The sequence below is a fragment of the Opisthocomus hoazin genome, chromosome 1, assembly GCF_030867145.1.
Source record: "Opisthocomus hoazin isolate bOpiHoa1 chromosome 1, bOpiHoa1.hap1, whole genome shotgun sequence".
Lineage (NCBI taxonomy): Eukaryota > Metazoa > Chordata > Aves > Opisthocomiformes > Opisthocomidae > Opisthocomus > Opisthocomus hoazin.
In genome coordinates, this window is record NC_134414.1 from 12,278,123 (window position 1) to 12,299,431 (window position 21,309).

Here is a 21,309-nt window from a genome sequence, read left to right on the forward strand (position 1 = left end):
GCTTGAGGATCTAATTAATCCCTGGATAGGATACCAGGATTAGACCTGGCCATTGTTTACTCTCTTCGCAGTTAGTTGGGATGTGAGCATTGAAGAAGTCTTAATGCTGGCTGTCTTCCCAGTGGTGAATTTCACTCTAATTGTACAAATTCTTGTGATAGGTGTTGAAATACCTATTTAAATCCTTTAATAAAATCTGTGCAAAATGCCTGCAGATGTCTTCTCAAAGATTTTGTGATATTCCGTTCCCACATGCTATGAGCTGCATTGTGGGTGTAGAACACACTGCTGTGGGTAAGTTGTACATTTTAACACTGCTAACATCACAGAATAAAAGACTTATTTATTGCTTGATAATTAACCTGATCTAGGTAGTAAAAGGTACCTTGAAGAGAACAGCCCTGTAAAAGAGAAATAACCGGAGTACATACAAAGTGAGGCTAAACTTTGGATGCAGTTGTAAAACCTCAGAGGCAGAAGCAGCTTAGTGAATCTGAGAGTGAACCGGAGACAGTAAAATGCAGTGTGCTCAGTGCAGAAAAGTCCTTTCGCTTACAAATTATAACCTTACTGAAAGGAGGAACAGCAGGAGCTTTGTGGACTGGCTACCAGTGGCTTTAAGGCAATCCAGAGTGCAGTATATGCAGTGCTCCCAGATAGGCATGAAGCTCGCACAGGACATATACATGTTAGATGGAAGTTGATTTCCTAGAGCAGAGGAAAAAGTGGAGGGGCTTAGAGAGTAGATAAATTGCTGAAAAATACAAAGGAAGTCAAACTGGATCATACAAATTTAGTCAGGGTAGCCAGAGAGAAAGAGCAAAGAGAAAAGACTGTGTAGAAACTTGACAAGAAAGAAAAGGAAGTAAAGTTGGGGTGAAGGTGTTAGACATCAAAGAAAGCAGAGTTTAGGAAGAGCAGGAAGGAAACACAGTTATATTTAGACCTAATAACCAAAAGAAGTTTGGTTATTAGGTCTAAATGAAAAAGAAGAACCAACAAGACAGAAAGAGAAAAAGTCAAGACTAAGAGAATGAATTTGGAGACTTTAAATGCTCACAGGAAGTTGAACACTAAAAAGTAGCCAATAGACGAAAAAAAGAGGAAAGTGTCCTTGGTAACTCCATCTTGAAGAACCCCTGGTTAGTATCCATGTGATGCAGATAAAGAAAACCCTCAAATTCCCCATTCCCCAGTCATTAGCATAAATTTCAGTGCCATGAAAGTCAACAGAACAGAGCTCAGAGAGACCGATATGAATCTCTCAAGATCTTCCATCCACTCAAGAGCAAATTACACCATCAGAAACAGTATGTGGTCCCAGAATGCCTCAAAGCCTTGATCTTTCATTGCCATTCATTCAGTGCTAGATATCCATGTAGTTATGAAAACGCTAATCAACCTTCCTAGCGTGGAAAGTACATCTAACCAGTGCATGGAAGCTGCAAAGCTCTTTGGGTGGTCATTCTGGAAAGGGACAGCAGGGCTTCTGCATAAAAAAGGGTTTTTGAGCTTTCAGAGCAGGTAAAGACATGATTTTGCCTCAAAATGTCTTGCATTAGAAAAATATCCTTTTTTGGTTGTTAAAACAAAAGATTGCTTTAAAAGATTTAGTCTGAGGAGAAAAAAAAACCCTCAAACATTACTTTGCAGTTGTCATAACAAATGCTAATGTGAAAATTAATTTGATATTTCATCTGGTGTATAGAGGAGGCATAAAACACTACAGTGTGAGCAGTATTTGCAAAAACAGATTTCTTTTCTCAGTGTCATTTCTAGTGCTATGCATTGGTGAGAACAGAGACAGAAGACTGCTTCTGTTCAGAAGGAGAGCTACTAAATCCTGTTGAAGCAGTTGAAAGATTTTGGGTCATTTTTAGTGTTTCTCTGGGGTCTTCGGGTGTGGCATTGTGGGATGTGTCATTTTTTTGCACACAGGTGAGTTGTCTTAAGAAAAATGCTTAATGATACATACTAATATGTTTTATAAGTGTTGATCAGTGACAGGAAATTTGGGAAGCAATTTCCAGTATTTCAGTCACTGCGGTGCTTGTCCATTTGCCAAATACTTTGTCACATCACTCTATCTTACACAGCAGTACTCTACACTCTCCAGAGCAGATCAGTAGAGGGAAAGAAACTTACTCCTAGGCTGAGAGAAACCATGTCTGTACTGCCTTGACTTTCAATGAACTCAGTGTACATGTGATACATGGCAGAAAACACCAGTGTGACTGCTCGGGTTTGAAGGACTGTTAGACTTTTCCTTGCCTTCTTCACTTTCCAACAAAACTCCTCTTGTAGGCCCAAACTAATGGATGCTATGGGAAATGAAGGGGTAATATGGGAATCACCATCCTGAATGAGACCAATAGTCATCCACTACCATACTGTAGAAAGCAGTTTTTCATCTCTTAAAACATGTAGATCCCTACTTGTTTTTCGCCAGTGGAGGTGTGGGGACCTGTACTGACAAGTGGTGATAGTCTTTAGATACGGACTTTATTAGACTATGCCTACGTGTTAGAACCTGGTGCTGGTATCGTGGTGGTCCTGACTTCATGTTAGGGAGACACCCATGTATGCTCATGGTACCTTCTGCCTCTGCTCTCTCCTTGTTTCCATGCAGAGGGTCTTGGATGCCTTGACCAGCAGTCCATTCCATGTGGTAGTATGTTTCCTGTCTGGAGGATGTTGGCAGTCCAGATAAAGAAGATGTGCATAGCTCACATTTCTGTACAGTCTGGTCAAAGACTTAGTCAAATGGGTAGAGTATGGGTAGTAGTACACAGATTCTGTTAAAATGTCCACACTACACCAGTTGAGAAAGACTACCCAATAGCCAAGTACTTCCAATAGCGAAAAGCTGTAGTTTCAGATAATCTGTCCTCTGAAAAAAAAATCCCAGAAATTAGAAACTGGCTTTTACTCTTAGATATAAGGTTTTTTTCTCTCTCCTATTTCAGTAAAAAAGTTTAACTAACTAAAAGATATTCCAGGATATCTTAGGGTTTTTTACTGCAACGCAAAGTAAAGGTAATATTCAGTGCTGGAAATGGAGAGATGTCATCAATCCATATTTCAAATGCAACCTCATACTGCCATGCAGAAATGTTATTAATTATTGAGCACCAAATGTGTGCTTGGCACTGTTAACCCCAGAGGAACAGAGTAGCTCTAATCCACACAGGAGTAATGTCCTGATGAAACTGTATCTTGCAATGGTGGAAAAAGTGATGTTCCTACAGAAAAACTTAAGCGGAGAAAGGTTCACAGAATCACAGAATGGTAGGGGTTGGAAGGGACCTCTGTGGGACATCTAGTCCAACACCCCTGCTGAAGCAGGGTCGCCTACAGCAGGCTGCATAGGACCTTGTCCAGGTGAGTCTTCAATATCTCCAGAAAAGGAGACTCCACAACCTCCCTGGGCAGCCTGTTCCAGGGCTCCGTCACCCTCAGAGGGAAGAAGTTCTTCCTCATCTTCAGACGGAACTTCCTTTGCTTCAGTTTGTGCCCATTGCCCCTTGTCCTGTCGCTGGGCACCATTGAAAAGAGTCTGGCCCCATCCTCCTGACACCCACCCTTCAGATATTTATAAGCATTTATAAGGTCCCCTCGCAGCCTTCTCTTCTTCAGGCTGAACAAGCCCAGCTCCCTCAGCCTCTCCTCATAGGAGAGATGCTCCAGTCCCCTCATCATCCTCGTAGCCCTCCGCTGGACCCTCTCCAGTAGCTCTTTATCTTTCTTGAACTGGGGAGCCCAGAACTGGACACAGTACTCCAGATGAGGCCTCACTAGGGCAGAGTAGAGGGGAAGGAGAACCTCCCTCGACCTGCTGGCCACACTCTTCGTGATGCACCCCAGGATACCATTGGCCTTCTTGGCAGCCGGGGCACACTGCTGGCTCATGGTAAACCTGTCGTCCACCAGGACGCCCAGGTCCCTCTCCACAGAGCTGCTCTCCAGCAGGTCCGCCCTGAGCCTGTACTGATGCATGGGGTTGTGTCTCCCCAGGTGCAAGACACTGCATTTGCCTTTGTTGAACCTCATCAGGTTCCTCTCTGCCCAACTCTCCAGTCTGTCCAGGTCACACTGAATAGCAGCACAGCCTGCTAGTGTATCCACCACACCTCCCAGATTAGTGTCATCAGCAAACTTGCTGAGGGTACATTCTAACTCTTCATCCAGGTCATTGTTGAAGAAGTTGAATAAGACTGGGCCCAGTACTGACCCCTGAGGGACACCACTAGTTACCGGCCTCCAGCTAGACTCAGCACTGCTGATGACAATACTCTGAGTTCTGCCATTCAGCCTTTTCTCAATGCACCTCACCGACCACTCATCCAGCCCACACTTCCTGAGCTTCTCTAGGAGGATGTTATAGGAGACCGTGTCGAAAGCCTTGCTGACGTCGAGGTAGACAACATCCACGGCTCTCCCCTCATCTACCCTGCCAGTCATGCCATCGTAGAGAGCTATCAGATTTGTCAGGCATGATTTCCCTTTGGTGAATCCATGCTGACTACTCCTGATAACCTTCTTTTCTTCCACTTGCTTCATGATGGCCTCCAGGATAAGCTGCTCCATCACCTTTCCCGGGATGGAGGTGAGGCTGACTGGCCTGTAGTTCCCTGGGTCCTCCTTCTTGCCCTTTTTGAAGATTGGAGTGACATTTGCCTTTCTCCAGTCCTCGGGCACCTCTCCTGTCCTCCAGGACCTCTCAAAGATGATGGCGAGTGGCTCAGCAATGACATCCGTCAGCTCCCTGCAGTACTTGTGGGTGCATTCCATCGGGGACCATGGATTTGTGGGCGTTCAGATCGCTTAAGCAATCCCTCACGCAGTCCTCCTTGACCAGGGATAAGTCATTCTCTCTGTGGGCTTCTTCTCTTTCCTCTGGGGCCTGGGATTCCTGAGGGCCTGCCTTGGCACTGAAGACTGAAGCAAAGAAGGCATTCAGTAACTCTGCCTTCTCTGCCTCCTCCGTCTCAAGGACAGCTGCCTCATTCAGCAGCATCCCCACATTGTCCCTAGCCTTCCTTTTGCTGCTGATGTAGTTGAAGAAGCCCTTCTTGTTGTTTTTGACATCCCTTGTCAGCTTCAATTCCAGGTGGGCCTTGGCCTTCTTCGTTCAATCCCTGCACGCTCTGACCACATTCCTGTATTCTTCCCAAGTGGCCTGCTCCTCTTTCCACATTCCATGGACCTTTCTTTTCCACCTGAGCTCCGCTAGAGATTCCTTGTTCAACCAAGCAGGTCTCCTGCCTCCTTTGCTCGATTTACTTGTCAGGGGGATGCACCGCTCCTGAGCGTGAAGGAAGTGATGTTTAAACAGCGACCAGCAGTCTTGGACCCCCCTGCCTTCGAGAGCCCTGGCCCACGGGACTCCTCCCAGTAGCTCCTTGAAGAGGGCAAAGTCAGCCCTCCTGAGGTCCAGGGTTTTGATCCTGCTTATCGCCCTGCTTCCTCTACGCAGGATCCTGAACTCGACCATTTCATGGTCACTGCAGCCGAGTCTACCTCCGACCTTCACATCCTTCACCAGTCCCTCCTTGTTTGTTAATACAAAGTCCAGCAGAGCGCCTTTCCTTGTTGGTTCCTCCACCACTTGCATCAGAAAGTTATCATCGATGCTCTGTAGGAACCTCCTGGATTGCGCCTGCCTAGCTGTATGGTCTTCCCAGCTGATGTCAGGGTGGTTGAAGTCCCCCATGAGAACCAGGGCCTGTGATTGTGAGGCTGCTTGCAGCTGCCTGTAGAAGGACTCTTCAACTTCCTCCTCCTGATCAGGTGGCCTGTAGTACACAGCCACCGTAATGTAACCCATATGAGACTGTCCCTTAATTCTAACCCATAAGCTCTCAACTCGTTCCTTATTTGCTCCCAGGCCAAGCTCAATGCATTCCAGTTGCTCCCTCACATACAGAGCAAGGCCACCGCCTCTCCTTGTTGGCCTGTCTTTCCTAAAGAGTCTGTAGCCATCCATGACAGCATGCCAGTCATGCGAGTTGTCCCACCACGTTTCTGTGATGGCGACCAAGTCGTAGCCGTCCTGCTGTATAATGGCTTCCAGCTCCTCCTGTTTATTGCCCATGCTACGTGCGCTGGTATAGACACACTTGAGCTGGGCTGTCAGTCTCACCCCCGACCCTGGCACACCAAGCCTGGGCTCCTGCCTAGTGAGGTGGGCGATGTCCCCTTCCCCCTTCGAACCTAGTTTAAAGCCCTCTCAATGAGCCCTGCCAGCTCGTGGCCAAGAATCCTTTTTCCCCTTTGAGATAGCTGCAATCCGCCTGTTGCCAGCAGGCCCGGTGCTGTGTACACCTCCCCGTGATCAAAGAAGCCAAAATTTGACCGATGGCACCAGTCCCTGAGCCACCTGTTAACCAGGTGAGTTTTCCTGCCCCTTTCAGTGCTGTTCCCTGACATTGATGGGATTGAGGAAAACACCACCTGCGCCCCTGATCCCTCAACCAGTCGCCCCAGTGCCCTGAAGTCCCTTTTGATGGCCTTGGGACTTCTCTCTGCGATCTCATCCCCACCAACCTGCATTACCAAGAGGTTAAGGTTGTACAGCCAAATCTCCTTGCCGGGCAATGGCTAATGGTGTGTTGAGGACCTGGGTTCAGCATTGCAGTAACTAATTCCTAAGATCCTTGTTAATTAATGGGATTCCGATTTTTTGTGTGAAGCACTGAAAGTGGTATTAGGTGTCTAAAACTCTGAATCAAGCTTTTTCCTGCAAGTTAACAATAATCAAAGCAGGTGATACCAGTTATTTCATCCCCAAACCTCTCATCTTGGCTATTTTGAAATAAACCTGAAGCATGACTTTTTACAGCCCCGAAAGATTAAATTAATGGAGAGGAGAGGAGAGGAGAGGAGAGGAGAGGAGAGGAGAGGAGAGGAGAGGAGAGGAGAGGAGAGGAGAGGAGAGGAGAGGGAATTCAGAAAGCTTTACAGTATGTTGATGAAATATTGTCTCTTTGCTTTCCACCACTTTTATGGAGCTTTTCCAATGTACTTGTGCCTGGAACTTGAATGAGTTACTGAATGTTACAAAGCCATCCACCTTTCCAGGCCCAGTTATATATTTTAATTGTCAGATCTTATGTACAAGTAGTATTTTTCCTACAATATTACTTGGTCTTGATATTAAGAAATGATGAAGAACCTGCATTTCATAGCAGCAGAGTTAGAGCTGACCTTTAGGCTAGATAAGACAATATGTGTATGAAGTTATCTGCGTAAGTGGTAAAGAATTAACTAAGAAGAATAATTAGTGTTGTTACTGTAGGGGCTGCTTTGAACTACAAATATACTGTGTTCTTTAAAATCAGTTCTGCAAGGCTGGTCATGCTATCTTGACATTGCATCACATTGCACGGAATACTTTTAAGGGGTCTCAGCTTATGGTGTGACATTTTACCAGGTATATAATGCCTAAAATAAATTATATATTATTAAGCATGGCACTTTTTTTCCTTTTTAAAAAAACTCAGCATATAAACATTGTTTACTTAATAGCACAATTTTGGCAAGCAAAATTACTCTGAAGTAAAACTCACTTTTTTTTTTTGAAGTGCAGCATAATCTTTTTATTTTTTTTACATCTTATTCTAATAAGAAATGACATATAATTGCAGCTGGTGAATTAAAATGACGGTTTTGATGGAACGATATACAAAGCATTATAGTGGCTCAAAGGAAGATTAGACTGATAGCAAAATACTACCCATGTGTTTATTTACCTTCTTCTAGAAAAGGTATTTCTGAAATTTTAGACAAACAATAGTACAGTATTTTTGTACAGTAGGGTCTTGTTTCTACAAGACTTCTTGTTCTATGCATCTACACTATGCTGATCTTCTGTCCTCTCTTTTTCAGTTACATATAACTAAAGACGCCGTAGGAAGGTCTTTTTACTTTATTCATTATTTCATTCATTATGCTGAAAGTAGAAGCTACACCTCGTTTGCTGGGAAGTGTTTTAAAGGTTAAAAACTTCTCTAGGTTTCTGGAATGGATGGATGGGGGCCTGCTTTGCAATGCCTTAACTTGACCTTGAGTTTTCCATGGCTTTTTTCAATTTTGCTGACTTATAAGAAGTTTCTCTTTCTCGATGCTTTTTGTCACTTGGATCTGTTATGCTATCCTGTATATTTAATATATTGACTCCATTTTGTTTTCTAATATTTTACATCATTAGTGCTTGTTTATTAGATTTTTAACCTTTCTTTTGCTACTACTTCATTATTGGATAGTAAACTGTAAAATGACTTAAATATTTTTTGGCAATTTATAATTGTGTCATAAGTCACTGGCAGCAATTAGGATAATCACAGCAATATAATGTTATACTCAAAACTACAGCAAATTAAATGAGAGTTTTGCATTTTTATATTTTAAAAGACTTCTGGCTTGAATTTCAGTCATAGTTATTAAAAAAATATCTTGAAGCAAAAGCATTTCTAAGTCAGCTGAAATCCCAGCTCTTCTACCAGTCCACACCAACTTTCAGTATTCAAATACAAATACATTTTTTAGTAATCCGTACAGGCATTTCCATGATGGCAGACTGGCTCATCTCTTGGTTGGACCTTGGAAGGAAGGGGGAATATCCTAGTCTTCTGTTTGTCAGATTAATTACAATGCCATTTCATATCAAGTTTGCTCTGGAGAGAACCAGAAGTTCCTTTGGTGGACAAACCTGTGCTCCAGTCAGATGGCAGTTTGCAACAGGATCTACGTCCCATGTACTAATGGACATGAGACCATCTGCATGGCTTGTCTGGCTGCTCTTCAGCGATGACTGATAAGGACAATATTAATATAGTATATGGTGATATTTATTTGCCACTAGAATTTTGGGAAACATGTTTGAAGATGAAAAGAAAGGTAAAAGGAGTAGACACGGCTGTTAAAAAGTAGAGAACTCTTCAGCAATTTCTTCCCCTAAAAAAATTATTGAACTACTGGCTCCCACCTTCACTCTTCCTTCCTTTTCATTTTTGTAGTACACTAGCAAGGCTGCATTTTGCAATCATCTAGAGCATTTTTGTGTAACAGTAGGCAGGGAACTGTTTATGTGATTTAATTTACACAATTCAGCTAAGATATTTGGTTCAAAATAATGGGGGTGCTGTCTGAATAATACAAATAATTCCAAAAATTAGTCTTAAATACATGTACTGTTAGTGCAGCCAAACAATTTATATCATTCAATCAGTATTTTAATTAAATTTATGTTGAGAGGAAAATTCAAAACAATAACACTAACACTGTACCTGAATTAAAAATCATTGTAATCAGGGCATTCAAGAATATCAATTCATTATACAGATGGAATGTTTTAACAGCAATTTATCAAAATCTTTCAGACCTATTACCTTTCACTGAGTTTCATAGAACATTCTACAGTCATTTCACAGTATTTGAAGTTTAATTAATCACAATGTCAAGCCTGTCCAAAAAGACACCCAGGCTAAATTATTTGGGGAAAAATACAGGACTCCAATCATTCAGTAATCTCTCAGTCTAATTTTTTGTAGCATATTAAATTAAAATATGTCTGAATGATCCATTTGGGAACTGATTCATAAATAAATGCAGACTAATCAGTCAAAGGGATAATCACTTCCTCTGAAGAGTCAAGTATTTTTTTCCTGCATGCACCAAAATTCTTTTCTAGTGAATCCATGAAGTAAACAAATAATATCTTATTGTATCACTGTGACTAGATTTTAGGGTTTTTGTTTTTTTAAACAAGAACAATACCCATTGAGCCAAAACTTCTCTAGTGACATTACATCATGAAAGAAGCTTACCCTCACTTTTTTTGCCATCATCTCATAGTACAAAGCCATCTAAGGATTTCTGTGTGATTTGTAGTTGATGGTCCCCTTAAAAAGCACCTGTAGAATTTAACTTATTTTTTGGTACATGATGATTTCTCAGTGACATTGTTTGCTTTACAGTAATCTCTGGTCCTGGTTTGTGCAGCACTTTCACTATTCAGCTTCCACTGGGATTTATTGCATTGATATGAGCAATGGCTAAAAGCTGGTGACTGCTACTGTTCAAGGATGGTGCCAGTCATTTCTGTAATGTAACTATATGTAACCAGCACATAAGTTGCTTTAAAAAAACAAAAGTCACCAATAAATTATTCATCTATGCTATAAAACTTCAGGATTTCAAACAATGTCCCTTTGTTTTTGCCAATGAAATAAAACCAGAATTGTAATGGTCTTTTAGTGTAAAGCCAATATAAAAGCCTGATGGACGCGGCGCTTGTGGGGTACAAGAGACCCAGGCTGGAATCCCTCCTCTGCCGTTGTCCCACATTAAAAATTGTTGCTCTTTTCACCAGGCTAGAAAATACCTCTCTGCCTTTTCCCATCAGTGTTTATTTTATACAAGACAGAATGGCTTCACCAGGCTCCGGCAGCAAATCGATACATGCTGGCATAACGGACAGACTGCTGATACAGCTCCGTGAGCAAGGTGATACACCTGCCTGGAGCTCAGTCTCGTGAGGTTACAACCTCTTCTATATTCAGTTTCCTGTTTCCATGTGTAAACCAGTGCAACTACCTGCAGAAACTACAGAACCAATGATTTTTATGAAGTCTGCGACTGTTATTCTACTGATTGGGAAAGTTGTGTTTTCCCTTGTTTTACCAGGCAATGGGCCTGATAGAGTGTCTTATATAGTCTTAGTGTACCATATGACCAATCAGATCACCAAGAGTATCTCAGCCCTTTGATTGTGAAAATTGTGAGTAGGAACCTATAAACCATGCCCTGACAAAATCTCATAAGTAAAAAGTTTTTACGAATTAGTTTGGAAGTGTAGTGTTTTTTTATCATTCAAACTGTGTCAAATAAATTGTTCAAGCTGTGTATAAATTAAGACAAAATTGGCATTTGTACTGTAAGAAATGTGTCCCAATAGAATATGCTGTGGCAGAAACTCACAATCGGTATCTTTCTCAATGGGTGTGCACGTGAGGCATGCAAGTCAGCTTCAGCTTTCCATAAAACTCCCCCAGGTTTTCTTGTACTCCATCTTCTTTACAGGACTGAAAGCTCCATGTCAAATAACGTCCCTGTTCGATCTGTCAGGGAGCTTATCTTCCTGCGCTGATAACACACACATGTATTTTAAAAATATTTGAACATAGCTTGATGGCCATGGCTTCAAATCTATCCACTTATTCATGGATGTCACTTTCAACGAGCCAAAATTTGATATCTGGGGAACAGGAATTGCATGGACTGCATCTTAGAGACCCTTGGCATGGGGTGTGTAGCAGTGGCAGAGGCTTATTCTGATGGGGAATACTATTTGTCTGGAAACTCAATATCTTCCCAGGGACTTTCATAATAATGCAACAAAGCACTAGTCAGACCTTGAAGAAGTTGTAACAGCTAAGATTGCTCAAGTCTGTTCTAGCCTGAAATTTTCAGTTCACTTGTTTTTTCAGTGCTTTAAATGGATTTAAATCAGATTCAGAATAAAAAGGAATGTTTGAAAAAATTCCTGAGAAGAAAAGGGCAGGTTTTTTGGAGAAATTTCAATTCAGGCTTCTGAGAAAACTCATCTCAAGATTTTGATGCTGAGATATGACATACTGTTATAATATTTAGACTGCAGTATTTTTAAACTATGAATGGCAGCTTCTAGGCTGATCCAAGCATATTTTTCTTATTTTGTGGATCAAAATACTCCTGTTTGAATTGTAACAAAACAGATATAGTCAGTCATAAGAGGGGAAAAGCAAGAGAAAAGGGGGAAATCCAGCTGTTCCTTGCAGAAAACAGAGCACACAGTTAGATGCTAGACACCTGTTCCCAAAATATTTCATTATGGCACAGTTTGGCACTGTCTGATGTAAACACTAATTATAGCCACTGGTGGTCCAGGGATGAATCCAGTCCAGTGGAAAAATCTACCTTGCTTATCATGTTTTCCTTATAAGAGAGGGGGAATGGCATTTAACAGCACAAGAGCCTGGACATCTGAGTGCTTTCTCTGATGCCTGTCCAAGGCAGGCACTTGGTCCCTCAAGCTGCTATTACTGTGCTAGTGTAGCACTTGAGAAGGAGAAAATATGCCTCCAAATGGCACCTAATTCTTAGGTGGATGCATGAGCATATTTGTCTAAGTTGAACAAGGGAAATCAAAATTAACAGTGATTTATATGATAAAAATTCTACAGTTTACCTGAACATGCATGTTGGCTGCCTAGAGCAAGGGATTCCCACTCCTGAATGAAAACTGTTAGTCCTATCACTTCAGCAGATGTAATGCCCTGTTCTAGAATGACACAGTGGTAGACAAACTTCTTAAGAGAAAAAGATAATACACTAAAAAACAAATGAGTGGTTCATTTGCTTTGACAACCACGGTTCATGATTAATTATTTAGGAAGTACTGCATCATCTAGTAAACCCGGGTGGAGTAAAACATCACTGCCACACTGGTCTATTAAGCTTTAATCTCAATGAGATTTGTGAGTTGGTGTGGATAAGTGTAAGGTGCAAAAATTAATGTGTATCTTTTTCTGTTGTCTAGTATCGTGCTGTTCACATCTGTATGGAGGAATTATGTGCAGTACCACAACCATCCAATGTATCTGCAATATGGTTAATGTTGTCTGACTTTCCTGTTGAGTGATCATTTCTACCTGCCTGGGTAACAGATTGAAAGTACTGCTCAGTCCTTTTGCTTAAATGAATAGTTGCTTTCAATAATCCCAAGTCATTTAGAAAAAGATAATCTGTCTTGTATTGTTTCTGGAGAGTACTTCTGGTTTGTAATGGGCACCTACCACCTTCTGTCTTTTGAGAATGTGGTAGAAGAAACCTGCATGACTCCTACATCATCAGAGGGAGCATGGCCACTGGCAATTAAAAAAACCTGTAGCTGCCTAATTCCTTTCTTCTGTCTCTCCCTGTCACTGCAAAAATAAAAGGGGATGCATATGAATTAAGTCTCTAACTTCCAAGCAGAGAGTCTTACTTTGGGATCGCAATGGTGTTTTCTGATCTCACTCTTCTTTCAGAGATTCCCACCTCACTGCCTGAACAGCTCTGCTATTTGTGTCCAGGTCGCAGCTTCATCTATAGAAGGATGCTAGGTTCCTCTTGTCTTTCCCATAACATGGTACAGGCTGGAACGGTGTAGAATTTGCTGCTGAAGCAACTAAGCAACCTTGAAAGTGGATTGGGGACCTCCAAAACTGAGAGCAAGAAACACTGTGACATTCACAACCAACAGTGAGAGAACTGGAGAGTACGACCATTGGCTGCATAGTGAAGACGTGGGAGCAATTTAAAGTCAGAGAGAAATATATTGGTAGGAATTTTAAGAATTCTCAGTACATATGTGTGGGCTGTTTTTAACACTATGCTGGTGCTCCAAACAGTTAATTACCTACCTTAAAGGAAAGCTACTTTTCTACAGACAGGTGGAGGGAGATGTAAGTGTTTAAAGGGTCAGTATAGGTAAGCTTGGAAAATGGAACATGTGTGGTTTGGGCCATTTAAAGAGATGTTCCAGAAAAGATAAACACCTAAAGTTGTTAAATTACTGTGTGAAATCCAGGGCTAAGTTATTAGTAAGGTAAGAAAAACTTTGGAACATCTGCTCTATCCCCCAGGCCAAGATAGCAGGACTGAGACCTTTTGGTATGTAATTCTGGCTAGAAATGTCATAGTAGCAGCTCTTGTAGCAGAAATACACAGTCCTTGTCTTACCTGGGATACAGAATTATTTGAGAACGAGGAGAGGATAAATTAGCCCTGTATTTCAAACTCGTGCAGAAGGGCTGTGTATCATCTGTGGTCATAGTTCCTGGGACCATTAGGTAAGATTTGCTCAACTTATTTACGGCCTTGCTAGTCCCTGTGAAACTAACTGGTAAGATAACTGGATGCAGAAGGTCCAGATGCCTCTCTGCCTAGGCTGTGTGGCTTTGACTGCAGCTAGTAGTGTTTAACATTCTTATTTGTAGAGTCGCTTCTGATAACGTCTGGTTTCTTAGCCCTACTTTTAAATGAGGGTAGAATACATTTTGGTGAGTACTACTGAATCACAGTGGCCTAGATGAAATGGTTTGCATTTCACTAGGTAATGAATAGTTTTACTTTGCCCTTCTACATATTTCAGTACCTGAAGATTCATTCCAACACATATCCACAGCTTGCCTGAGTTTTCTTAATTGAAGAATACCCCATGCAAAAAGTCATTTAGGACTCTAACAGGTGCATTGCTTTATTTAGGCAAAAGCAGTCTTGTTATCTGTCATTTTGCATCTGATGTGAAAGTTCTGAATGGAGCATTGGCATTATCTGTTTGACAATTGTTTGATGCAATACTACACTGTGCTATAAATTAGTGTCAAGAAGCAAAATGCTAATGATAGGGGCCCCTGTATGCACTGGTGACTTAAATAGCATGTTTCTTTAAAATTGAACAGTGACTCACTCTCTTTTAAATAAAACCCTTCTGAGCTATTTAAATAATACCATGTAGCTCTAGTGCGTATTTCCTTTGATTCTGAATACTTCAGTGTTTACTTGAATAACTATCGAAACAAGCTTTTCAGCATTGTACTGAATAATACCTTGAAACATATTACTTTCTGCAACCAGATTTTTTAAAACCAATGTTTGAGTACTAAATAAAATGGTCACACTCTGCTTATATTCTACAGTAAGCAGAATTGAAGCTGAAAGTGCTTTTCTCTTCTTTCTTGGAGACGATATCAGACATAGGTGAAGTCCTGAGCTGCATTTTAAATTTACTCAGCACATTTCAGGACTCTGTTTTGTTTTCTTTTGTGCAACCACATAACTATTGATTTGAGAGAATTTCCCATGATCGATGGAATCAGTTTGCCCTTGGATTCCCAGACCCTTCAGGCACGCACTGACTGAGCACTGCTAAACCCACTGGCACCATCACTGTTTAACCAGCTGAGGATTCAGGCACATGCATTTAGGAGTGTCTTCTTTGCTGAAGGTTTAAGTGTTTGTGAACACTGCTGGTGACATGAAAGCTTTTCTTCAGGTTTCAAATGAAATGTTCTAGTTCTTTGCATCTAGGTAATTATGTCAATACATCAGCTTTGTGCTGCCTTTTTCGTTCCTACACACACAGAGAGGGCACTCTCAGTTCTCTTCAGGATTGAAGACATTGCCAAGACTGCTACGGAAAAAGAAGTAATTGCCAATGATGATCTATTACATTCTGCTAATAACTCTTTACTGCAGGTGTTATCTACAATTAACGGATACAAAGAAATGGAAACAGGGTCCTCAAAAAGAAGAAAATACACCTTGTCTTTTACGATAATTAATAGTAGGGTACACTCCTTACTTTTCAGAACAAAACAAAGATTTTGGAGCAATATCTTTCAAAACTGGGCCTTAACAGATGACAAATAAGCCCATTCCAAGCCCAAGATCTTCCAGCCATCTATAACTTCATCTTGTTGAGTGAAAAACTTGTGAGATGGCAAATGAGCTCTGCAGCAAAAGTGAGGCAAAACAATAATGATCTCAAAGAGGAACAATGCCCTCCTATTGAGGACACATTATAAAGAACGCCTCTTTTATCTAGCCCAGAAGTAGTTATAGAGATTCTAACATGAACACCTGAGGTCATTCAGGCATACAGACAGAGGCTGTAGAAAAAGACTTTTCAGGTAACCATCACTTAAACTGATAAAGGATTTATCATTTTAAAATAACTTCCTACTCTGCACCGGGAAATGAACTGGAAGATACCATCATTAACAGATCATAGGTATAAAATATCTTGCAATAGACTGTCCATTTCTGTACCAATTCAAAGGCACTGGAAGAGAAGCATTAGTAATAATCTGACAGAAACAAATCATCGCTTTGGATTAATCTGTTCTGTAGATATTACTAATAAAATCCTCTCTCGAGTCTAAATTGTAGTTCGCACAAAAATGGAAGTACAGGCCCTCATTCCATGTCAATTCCAGTTGTGAACAATGGCATGTCTGGAAATATTCATGTTATCAATCCTAAAATCCATGTGTGTTTCAGTGAGGAGGAAAATCTAGCTACTTGTCACTTCCAGGCTAGACATATGTAGCTGAGGAATGAAAAAACTGTTTCTCTGCACTTTCATATAAGCAGAATTCTTTGTTTATGCCAGCAATTAAAGAACCCAAATTATCCCCATAACACCCATATCAAAAGTGAAAAGGATCAAAAGATGAAAATGAACCACTGGGCTTGGTGGTCTTCTACACGCTCTGTTTATGAAGCAGGACCATATTTCCATTCCAGAGCTCTCCCTTCTCTTCAGTGTTCACTTACTTCAATTTTTGTACACTGAACATACGAGTTGTCTTCATGATCACCGAATTCAAATAACTCCTTGGGAAGAAACAAAGAAATATCTCACAAGGGAGTATCTGTTCAATGGCAGGAAGGGTAGCAAGAGCAGGGCCTGAGAACACCTGAATTTGATGGAGTTAGGAGGATGAATACAGAAAAAGGTATCAAGAAAGGTAAAGAAGAGAAGATAGGTGAGGATAAAAAGAAAGCAAGTAGGAAGAGGTAATACAAGAAAGGAAAATCAAGAGAGTAGGAGACAACAAGTATAACAGAAGAGTCATATGAAACAAATCCTCAGATGCCTGAGAGTGGCTCCTCATGATGCCGCTTCTGTTTATTACTCCACCTTGATTACGTAGCACTAGCAGCAATGCTGTTGTCTCACTGCTGCGACTAGAGGCAAAATACAGACACTATGCAATTCATTCAAGGGAAAGAGACTGTAAACGGGTGCACTCAAGACGAGGCAATGAGTTATATTTCTTGCCCTGTTTTTTTTTTTCTCCTAACTTCTTGTTTCCCTCCCTACACTAAGAGTGCAGTTGACACAGCTGGTATTTCCAGCCTTGTAATTGTTTGCCCATTGCTCTGTCCCCTGTTTTTGCATAACATTTTGACTAAATCAAACCTGAAATGGTTACAGATGTAGGAGAGAGGACCCACTCCTCTCCTAGAGCAGAGGCAAAGGGAATGAATATATTTCGCTTTGTCCTTCCTCTATTAGTAACTCTCAGAAGCTCATAATTGCTTCCCCACACTCCCACATTAGCAAACTTTACCTAAGGGTTTCGCCAGATGATCCCCTTCTTTTCCACAGGTTCACCAGGCTGCTTGAGCGGCTTGCGGCTGAAGATGACTTTCCATCCCCTACGTGCATGCGGACGACAGTCGATGTGGTGAATGCGCTGCGTACGTTCCTTTCAGGCTTAGCAAGGATGATATAGACCTTGGGCACAAACATACAGCCAAGGGCCACAGTGGCACTCAGACTCACTGAGAAACACATGGTGATTATCTTGTAGTTGCTTCCAAAATATATTGGCACAAAAGCCAGCCAGATGATGCAGGTGGTATACATTGTAAAGGCAATATACTTTGCTTCATTGAAATTAGCTGGGACATTTCTTGTCTTAAATGCATAAAAGGTGCAACTCAAAATTAATAATCCATTATATCCAAGGGGAGTTACAACACCCAAGTTGGTGGTGTTACAAATCAGGTAGACCTCTCGGATGCTTGGGTAATCATGCATTATATCTGGTGGCTCCATTATAAAGAGAGCAACAATTATGCCTAATTGTATACAAATCAAGATAAATGCAATAACCAGTTGGGCGCAGGCACTCATGAACCTGGGTTTCTTTGTACAAATTTTCTTCTTGCTGCCAGCCAGGATTCTTGCAATGCGGTTGGTTTTAGTTACTAGAGCAGAATAACTCATAGCTGGGGAGAGGCCAATGCCAATTCGTTGAAGGTAACAATAAATCTGTTGAGGTTTTGCAATGAGACAGAAAGTGCACAAGTAGCCCAAGCAGATGCCGGCTAGAATAATGTAGCAAAGTTCTCGGCTGGATGATTTGACCACTGGAGTATCACGATACATTATGAATATAGCTGTAACAAACAAGGTGGCAAGCAGACCCAGACATGCAAAAACAACTGCTGCAATTGGTTCAGGATCACCCCATCTGAGATACTGGACTGGTATGAGGTCACAACCTACAGAAAAAGAAAAAAAAGAAGGTAAACTGAAGTATGCAGAAGTGAGATTCTTTAATGATATAGTTTTAGATTTTCCTGATATTTCTCTTCTTTTCCTCTTAGGAAGGTGCTGTTATAATGAGAATAGACTAAGGTTAACAGGATGGCACAATAAATAATTTTCAGTGATAGCTTATTTCAGTAACACAGTTTATCTGGAATATAACATAATGACTGAAAAAATGGCCAAGCTGATTAAGGTAAGTCACCTTTCCTCACAGTGGAATTTTCCTTTTAAATTATCTTAAATATAGTGTTTATGAACAAATATCAGAATCAAGTTGCATTACCTCAGTGCAAAGTACTTCAGAGCTGACTGCACACTATATGCACTTAAAGGACCTGATGTCAATCCTACTAATTATATTGTACACTATGAAGGATATTGGTACTGGTTTAATGATTATGGAGAGGAATCTTACAGATTCTAGCTGTCAAGGAAAAAAGAGCGCTTCTTTCTCAGATATGCTACCTTTTTTTTATAAAAAATTTTCTAGGATCAGAGTTGCAGATAATAGGTCATTTGGGATGGCACACTCTGCTCACTTCTTTATCTGTCATTCATCCTTTTGAGACTTCTGAGGAACTATAACCTCATCTAACTTGTAAAATCAAGCTGAATTCAACAAATTAGTGTCAAAGCTGAATTAACAGTGCAGCCCACCTAAGGGCACTTGTTTTTCAGTCTATGATTAGTTTTTAATAAGTCATTCTATGTACACATGTCTTAGTAAGTCAACTAAGCTTTTCATTCCACAGTATGCAGATCAATGGACAGGAGTAAAAGCTGGCAGAAAACCTGTTGCTGGCACTCATCCTGCATCCCTCCTTTCTTTTGCACTGTAAAGCCTGGATAGGAGTAAGGGGGGAGGACCTTGATGCTCTAGAGTGCAACTTCCTGACAATAATAGACAAGCTGGCACTGCCAGCCAGGGCAGGACTTTTGGAAGGAGATAATGGAGGGGAGAAAATGCAACTAAAATCTTTTATTTCCCCCATACTTCTATTAAGGTTGACTAACTTTGATTGCAAAATCTAAATGACCTCAAAATTTAGAATTGTTGTGATCAGGTTGCTGTCTTCTGGTTAGGTCAGACAGAAGGACATCAGCCTATCTCAGGGTGGGTTGTGGCAAGGCACTTCGCCCATAGGAATGGAGCATCACATGCTCACATCTGCATTTTCAGCAGTGAGGGTACTCAGCATTGTCTGATGGGCATCTGGATGCCAGGCAACACCAATTAGTTAGGGAACCTGGGACCTCAGTGACCTGATGCACAGGAGTAAATGTAGGCATCAGGACTATAACTTGGGAATTTATACATACAAGATGTACTCTTTGTTTTTTCCTTTAATTTAAGTGCAGCTTAAAGCTTTTCAAAATCTGCCACTGACGTTCTGAGTAGTAAAAATCATATCATGAAGTGGTATGGGTAGATATTAGACTTAGTTCCTCTCTTCTCCCACTGTTTCTGTATTCTATACCTCTACACAATATTGTCAAAAATATAATACCTGCAATAGGGTGTTATACTTAATAGATTGTGTGGCTTCTCTGCCTGGATGAGAGAATGCTTCAGGGAGACCTTATTGTGGCCTTTCAGTACTTAAACGGGGCTATAAGAAAGACGGGGATAAACTTTTTAGCAGAGTCTGTTGCGATAGCACAAGGAGTAATGGTTTTAAACTAAAAGAGGGTAGATTCAGACTAGATGGAAGAAAGAAATTCTTTACAATGAGGGTGGTGAAACACTGGCACAGGTTGCCTAGAGAGGTGGCAGATGTCCCATCCCTGGAAACATTCAAGGTGATGCTGGACGGAGCTCTGAGAAACCTGATCTGGTTGAAGATGCCCCTGCTCTTTGCAGGGGGATGGGACTAGATGGCCATTAAAGGTCCCTTCCAACCCAAACTATTCTATGATTCTTTTCTATGATTCTATGAAAAGCACGAGGCAGATAGTTCTGTATTCGTGAAGAAAAATCAGAAGGATTAAGGTCAGTAAGTCTTTGACATTAGTGCAGTTAAAGGATACAAATTTACAGTCACTCCAGTGTAACAGAATTGTGCTCTTGGTTACTAAATGTAGATTAGTTTTGCCATCCATATTTTAATTTCTTTAGTTGCAAAGAGTTCTATTGCTATAAAAAAAATTCTTGCCACGTCTTAATGTAACAAAGACATTTAGATATTCATGAAACACTCTCACGGCATGAGTTGATGATATCCATTTCACTCTTGTTGGTTTTAAAGGGTTTACTTATTCATTGTGAGGGAGACTCCGTATTTTGTTTGGACTTCATCCAGATTACTGTAACACAGGAATCACATCATTAAAATCAACATTTTATACTAGTGAGAGTGGTGGAAGAAGTCTGAAAACCAGAAAGCATAGTCTAGTGTATGTAGATATCCCCATGTGGGTTCTTCACCAAGAAGTTTTGTAAGTGACCTCTAAATCTATGTCTGATTTTACCAAAATTTAATTAATGTTTTGGGGAAATAAATTGTTAGCAGCTTCTAATACAACTATGAATCCTTGGAGAGGAAATTTGAAGAGAAAAGGTCTTCATCTGACAGCTGGCCTTTACACGCAGACAATGATACAGGGGGTGAATTTTGCTCAGTTTCTAGTGTTGCAGCAGAAGTGAATGACAAGTAAGCGTTTCTTATGAGTTTCAGACTATTTCATGCCTTTCTTGCTTAATTACTCGTTTTACGTTCTTTCAATAAAATACTTGTGCAAAGAGTTGGAAACTTGTCCCATATTTTCCCCTATCTCTTGATAAAATTTACAAGGAGAATGCTAAACTCTGCAATGATTTATTCCTCAAGATTTAAGGATGGGATAATCTTCATAAAGCAATGATTGGTGAGGCTTTCATATAGAAGCTTTGCAGCTAATGGTTAGTGACAATGGCACTTTGGTGAAAGGGACAGCTAGATCAAGTAAAAGAAATACGGGAAGATAGCACTGTGAGTTCTCAGGGTAGGTTGATGGCCAGGATTATACCAAGACAAAAGCTGAAGAATGGTAACACAAGAAGAACGCTTTCTTACCCCCTAAATATATGTATGCTGAGTGCTCATTTGGACAAGATTCTGCCCCACAGCCCATCTCTTATACTTCATCAACATCTCCAAGCACCTGGAAAGTCTTGTCTC

The 21,309-nt window shown here is 40.9% G+C and overlaps 1 protein-coding gene across 7 annotated transcripts in view; it reads right to left on the bottom strand.

The window, feature by feature from the left end:
- GRM5 (glutamate metabotropic receptor 5) overlaps positions 1-21,309 on the bottom strand; it is a 307,489-nt gene that overhangs the window by 17,850 nt on the left and 268,330 nt on the right. For all 7 annotated transcript variants that reach the window (XM_075417220.1, XM_075417224.1, XM_075417219.1 and 4 more), the window contains one exon: positions 17,163-18,102. In XM_075417220.1, the coding sequence (XP_075273335.1) occupies positions 17,163-18,102 (940 nt within the window). The remainder of the gene's footprint in view (positions 1-17,162; positions 18,103-21,309) is intronic.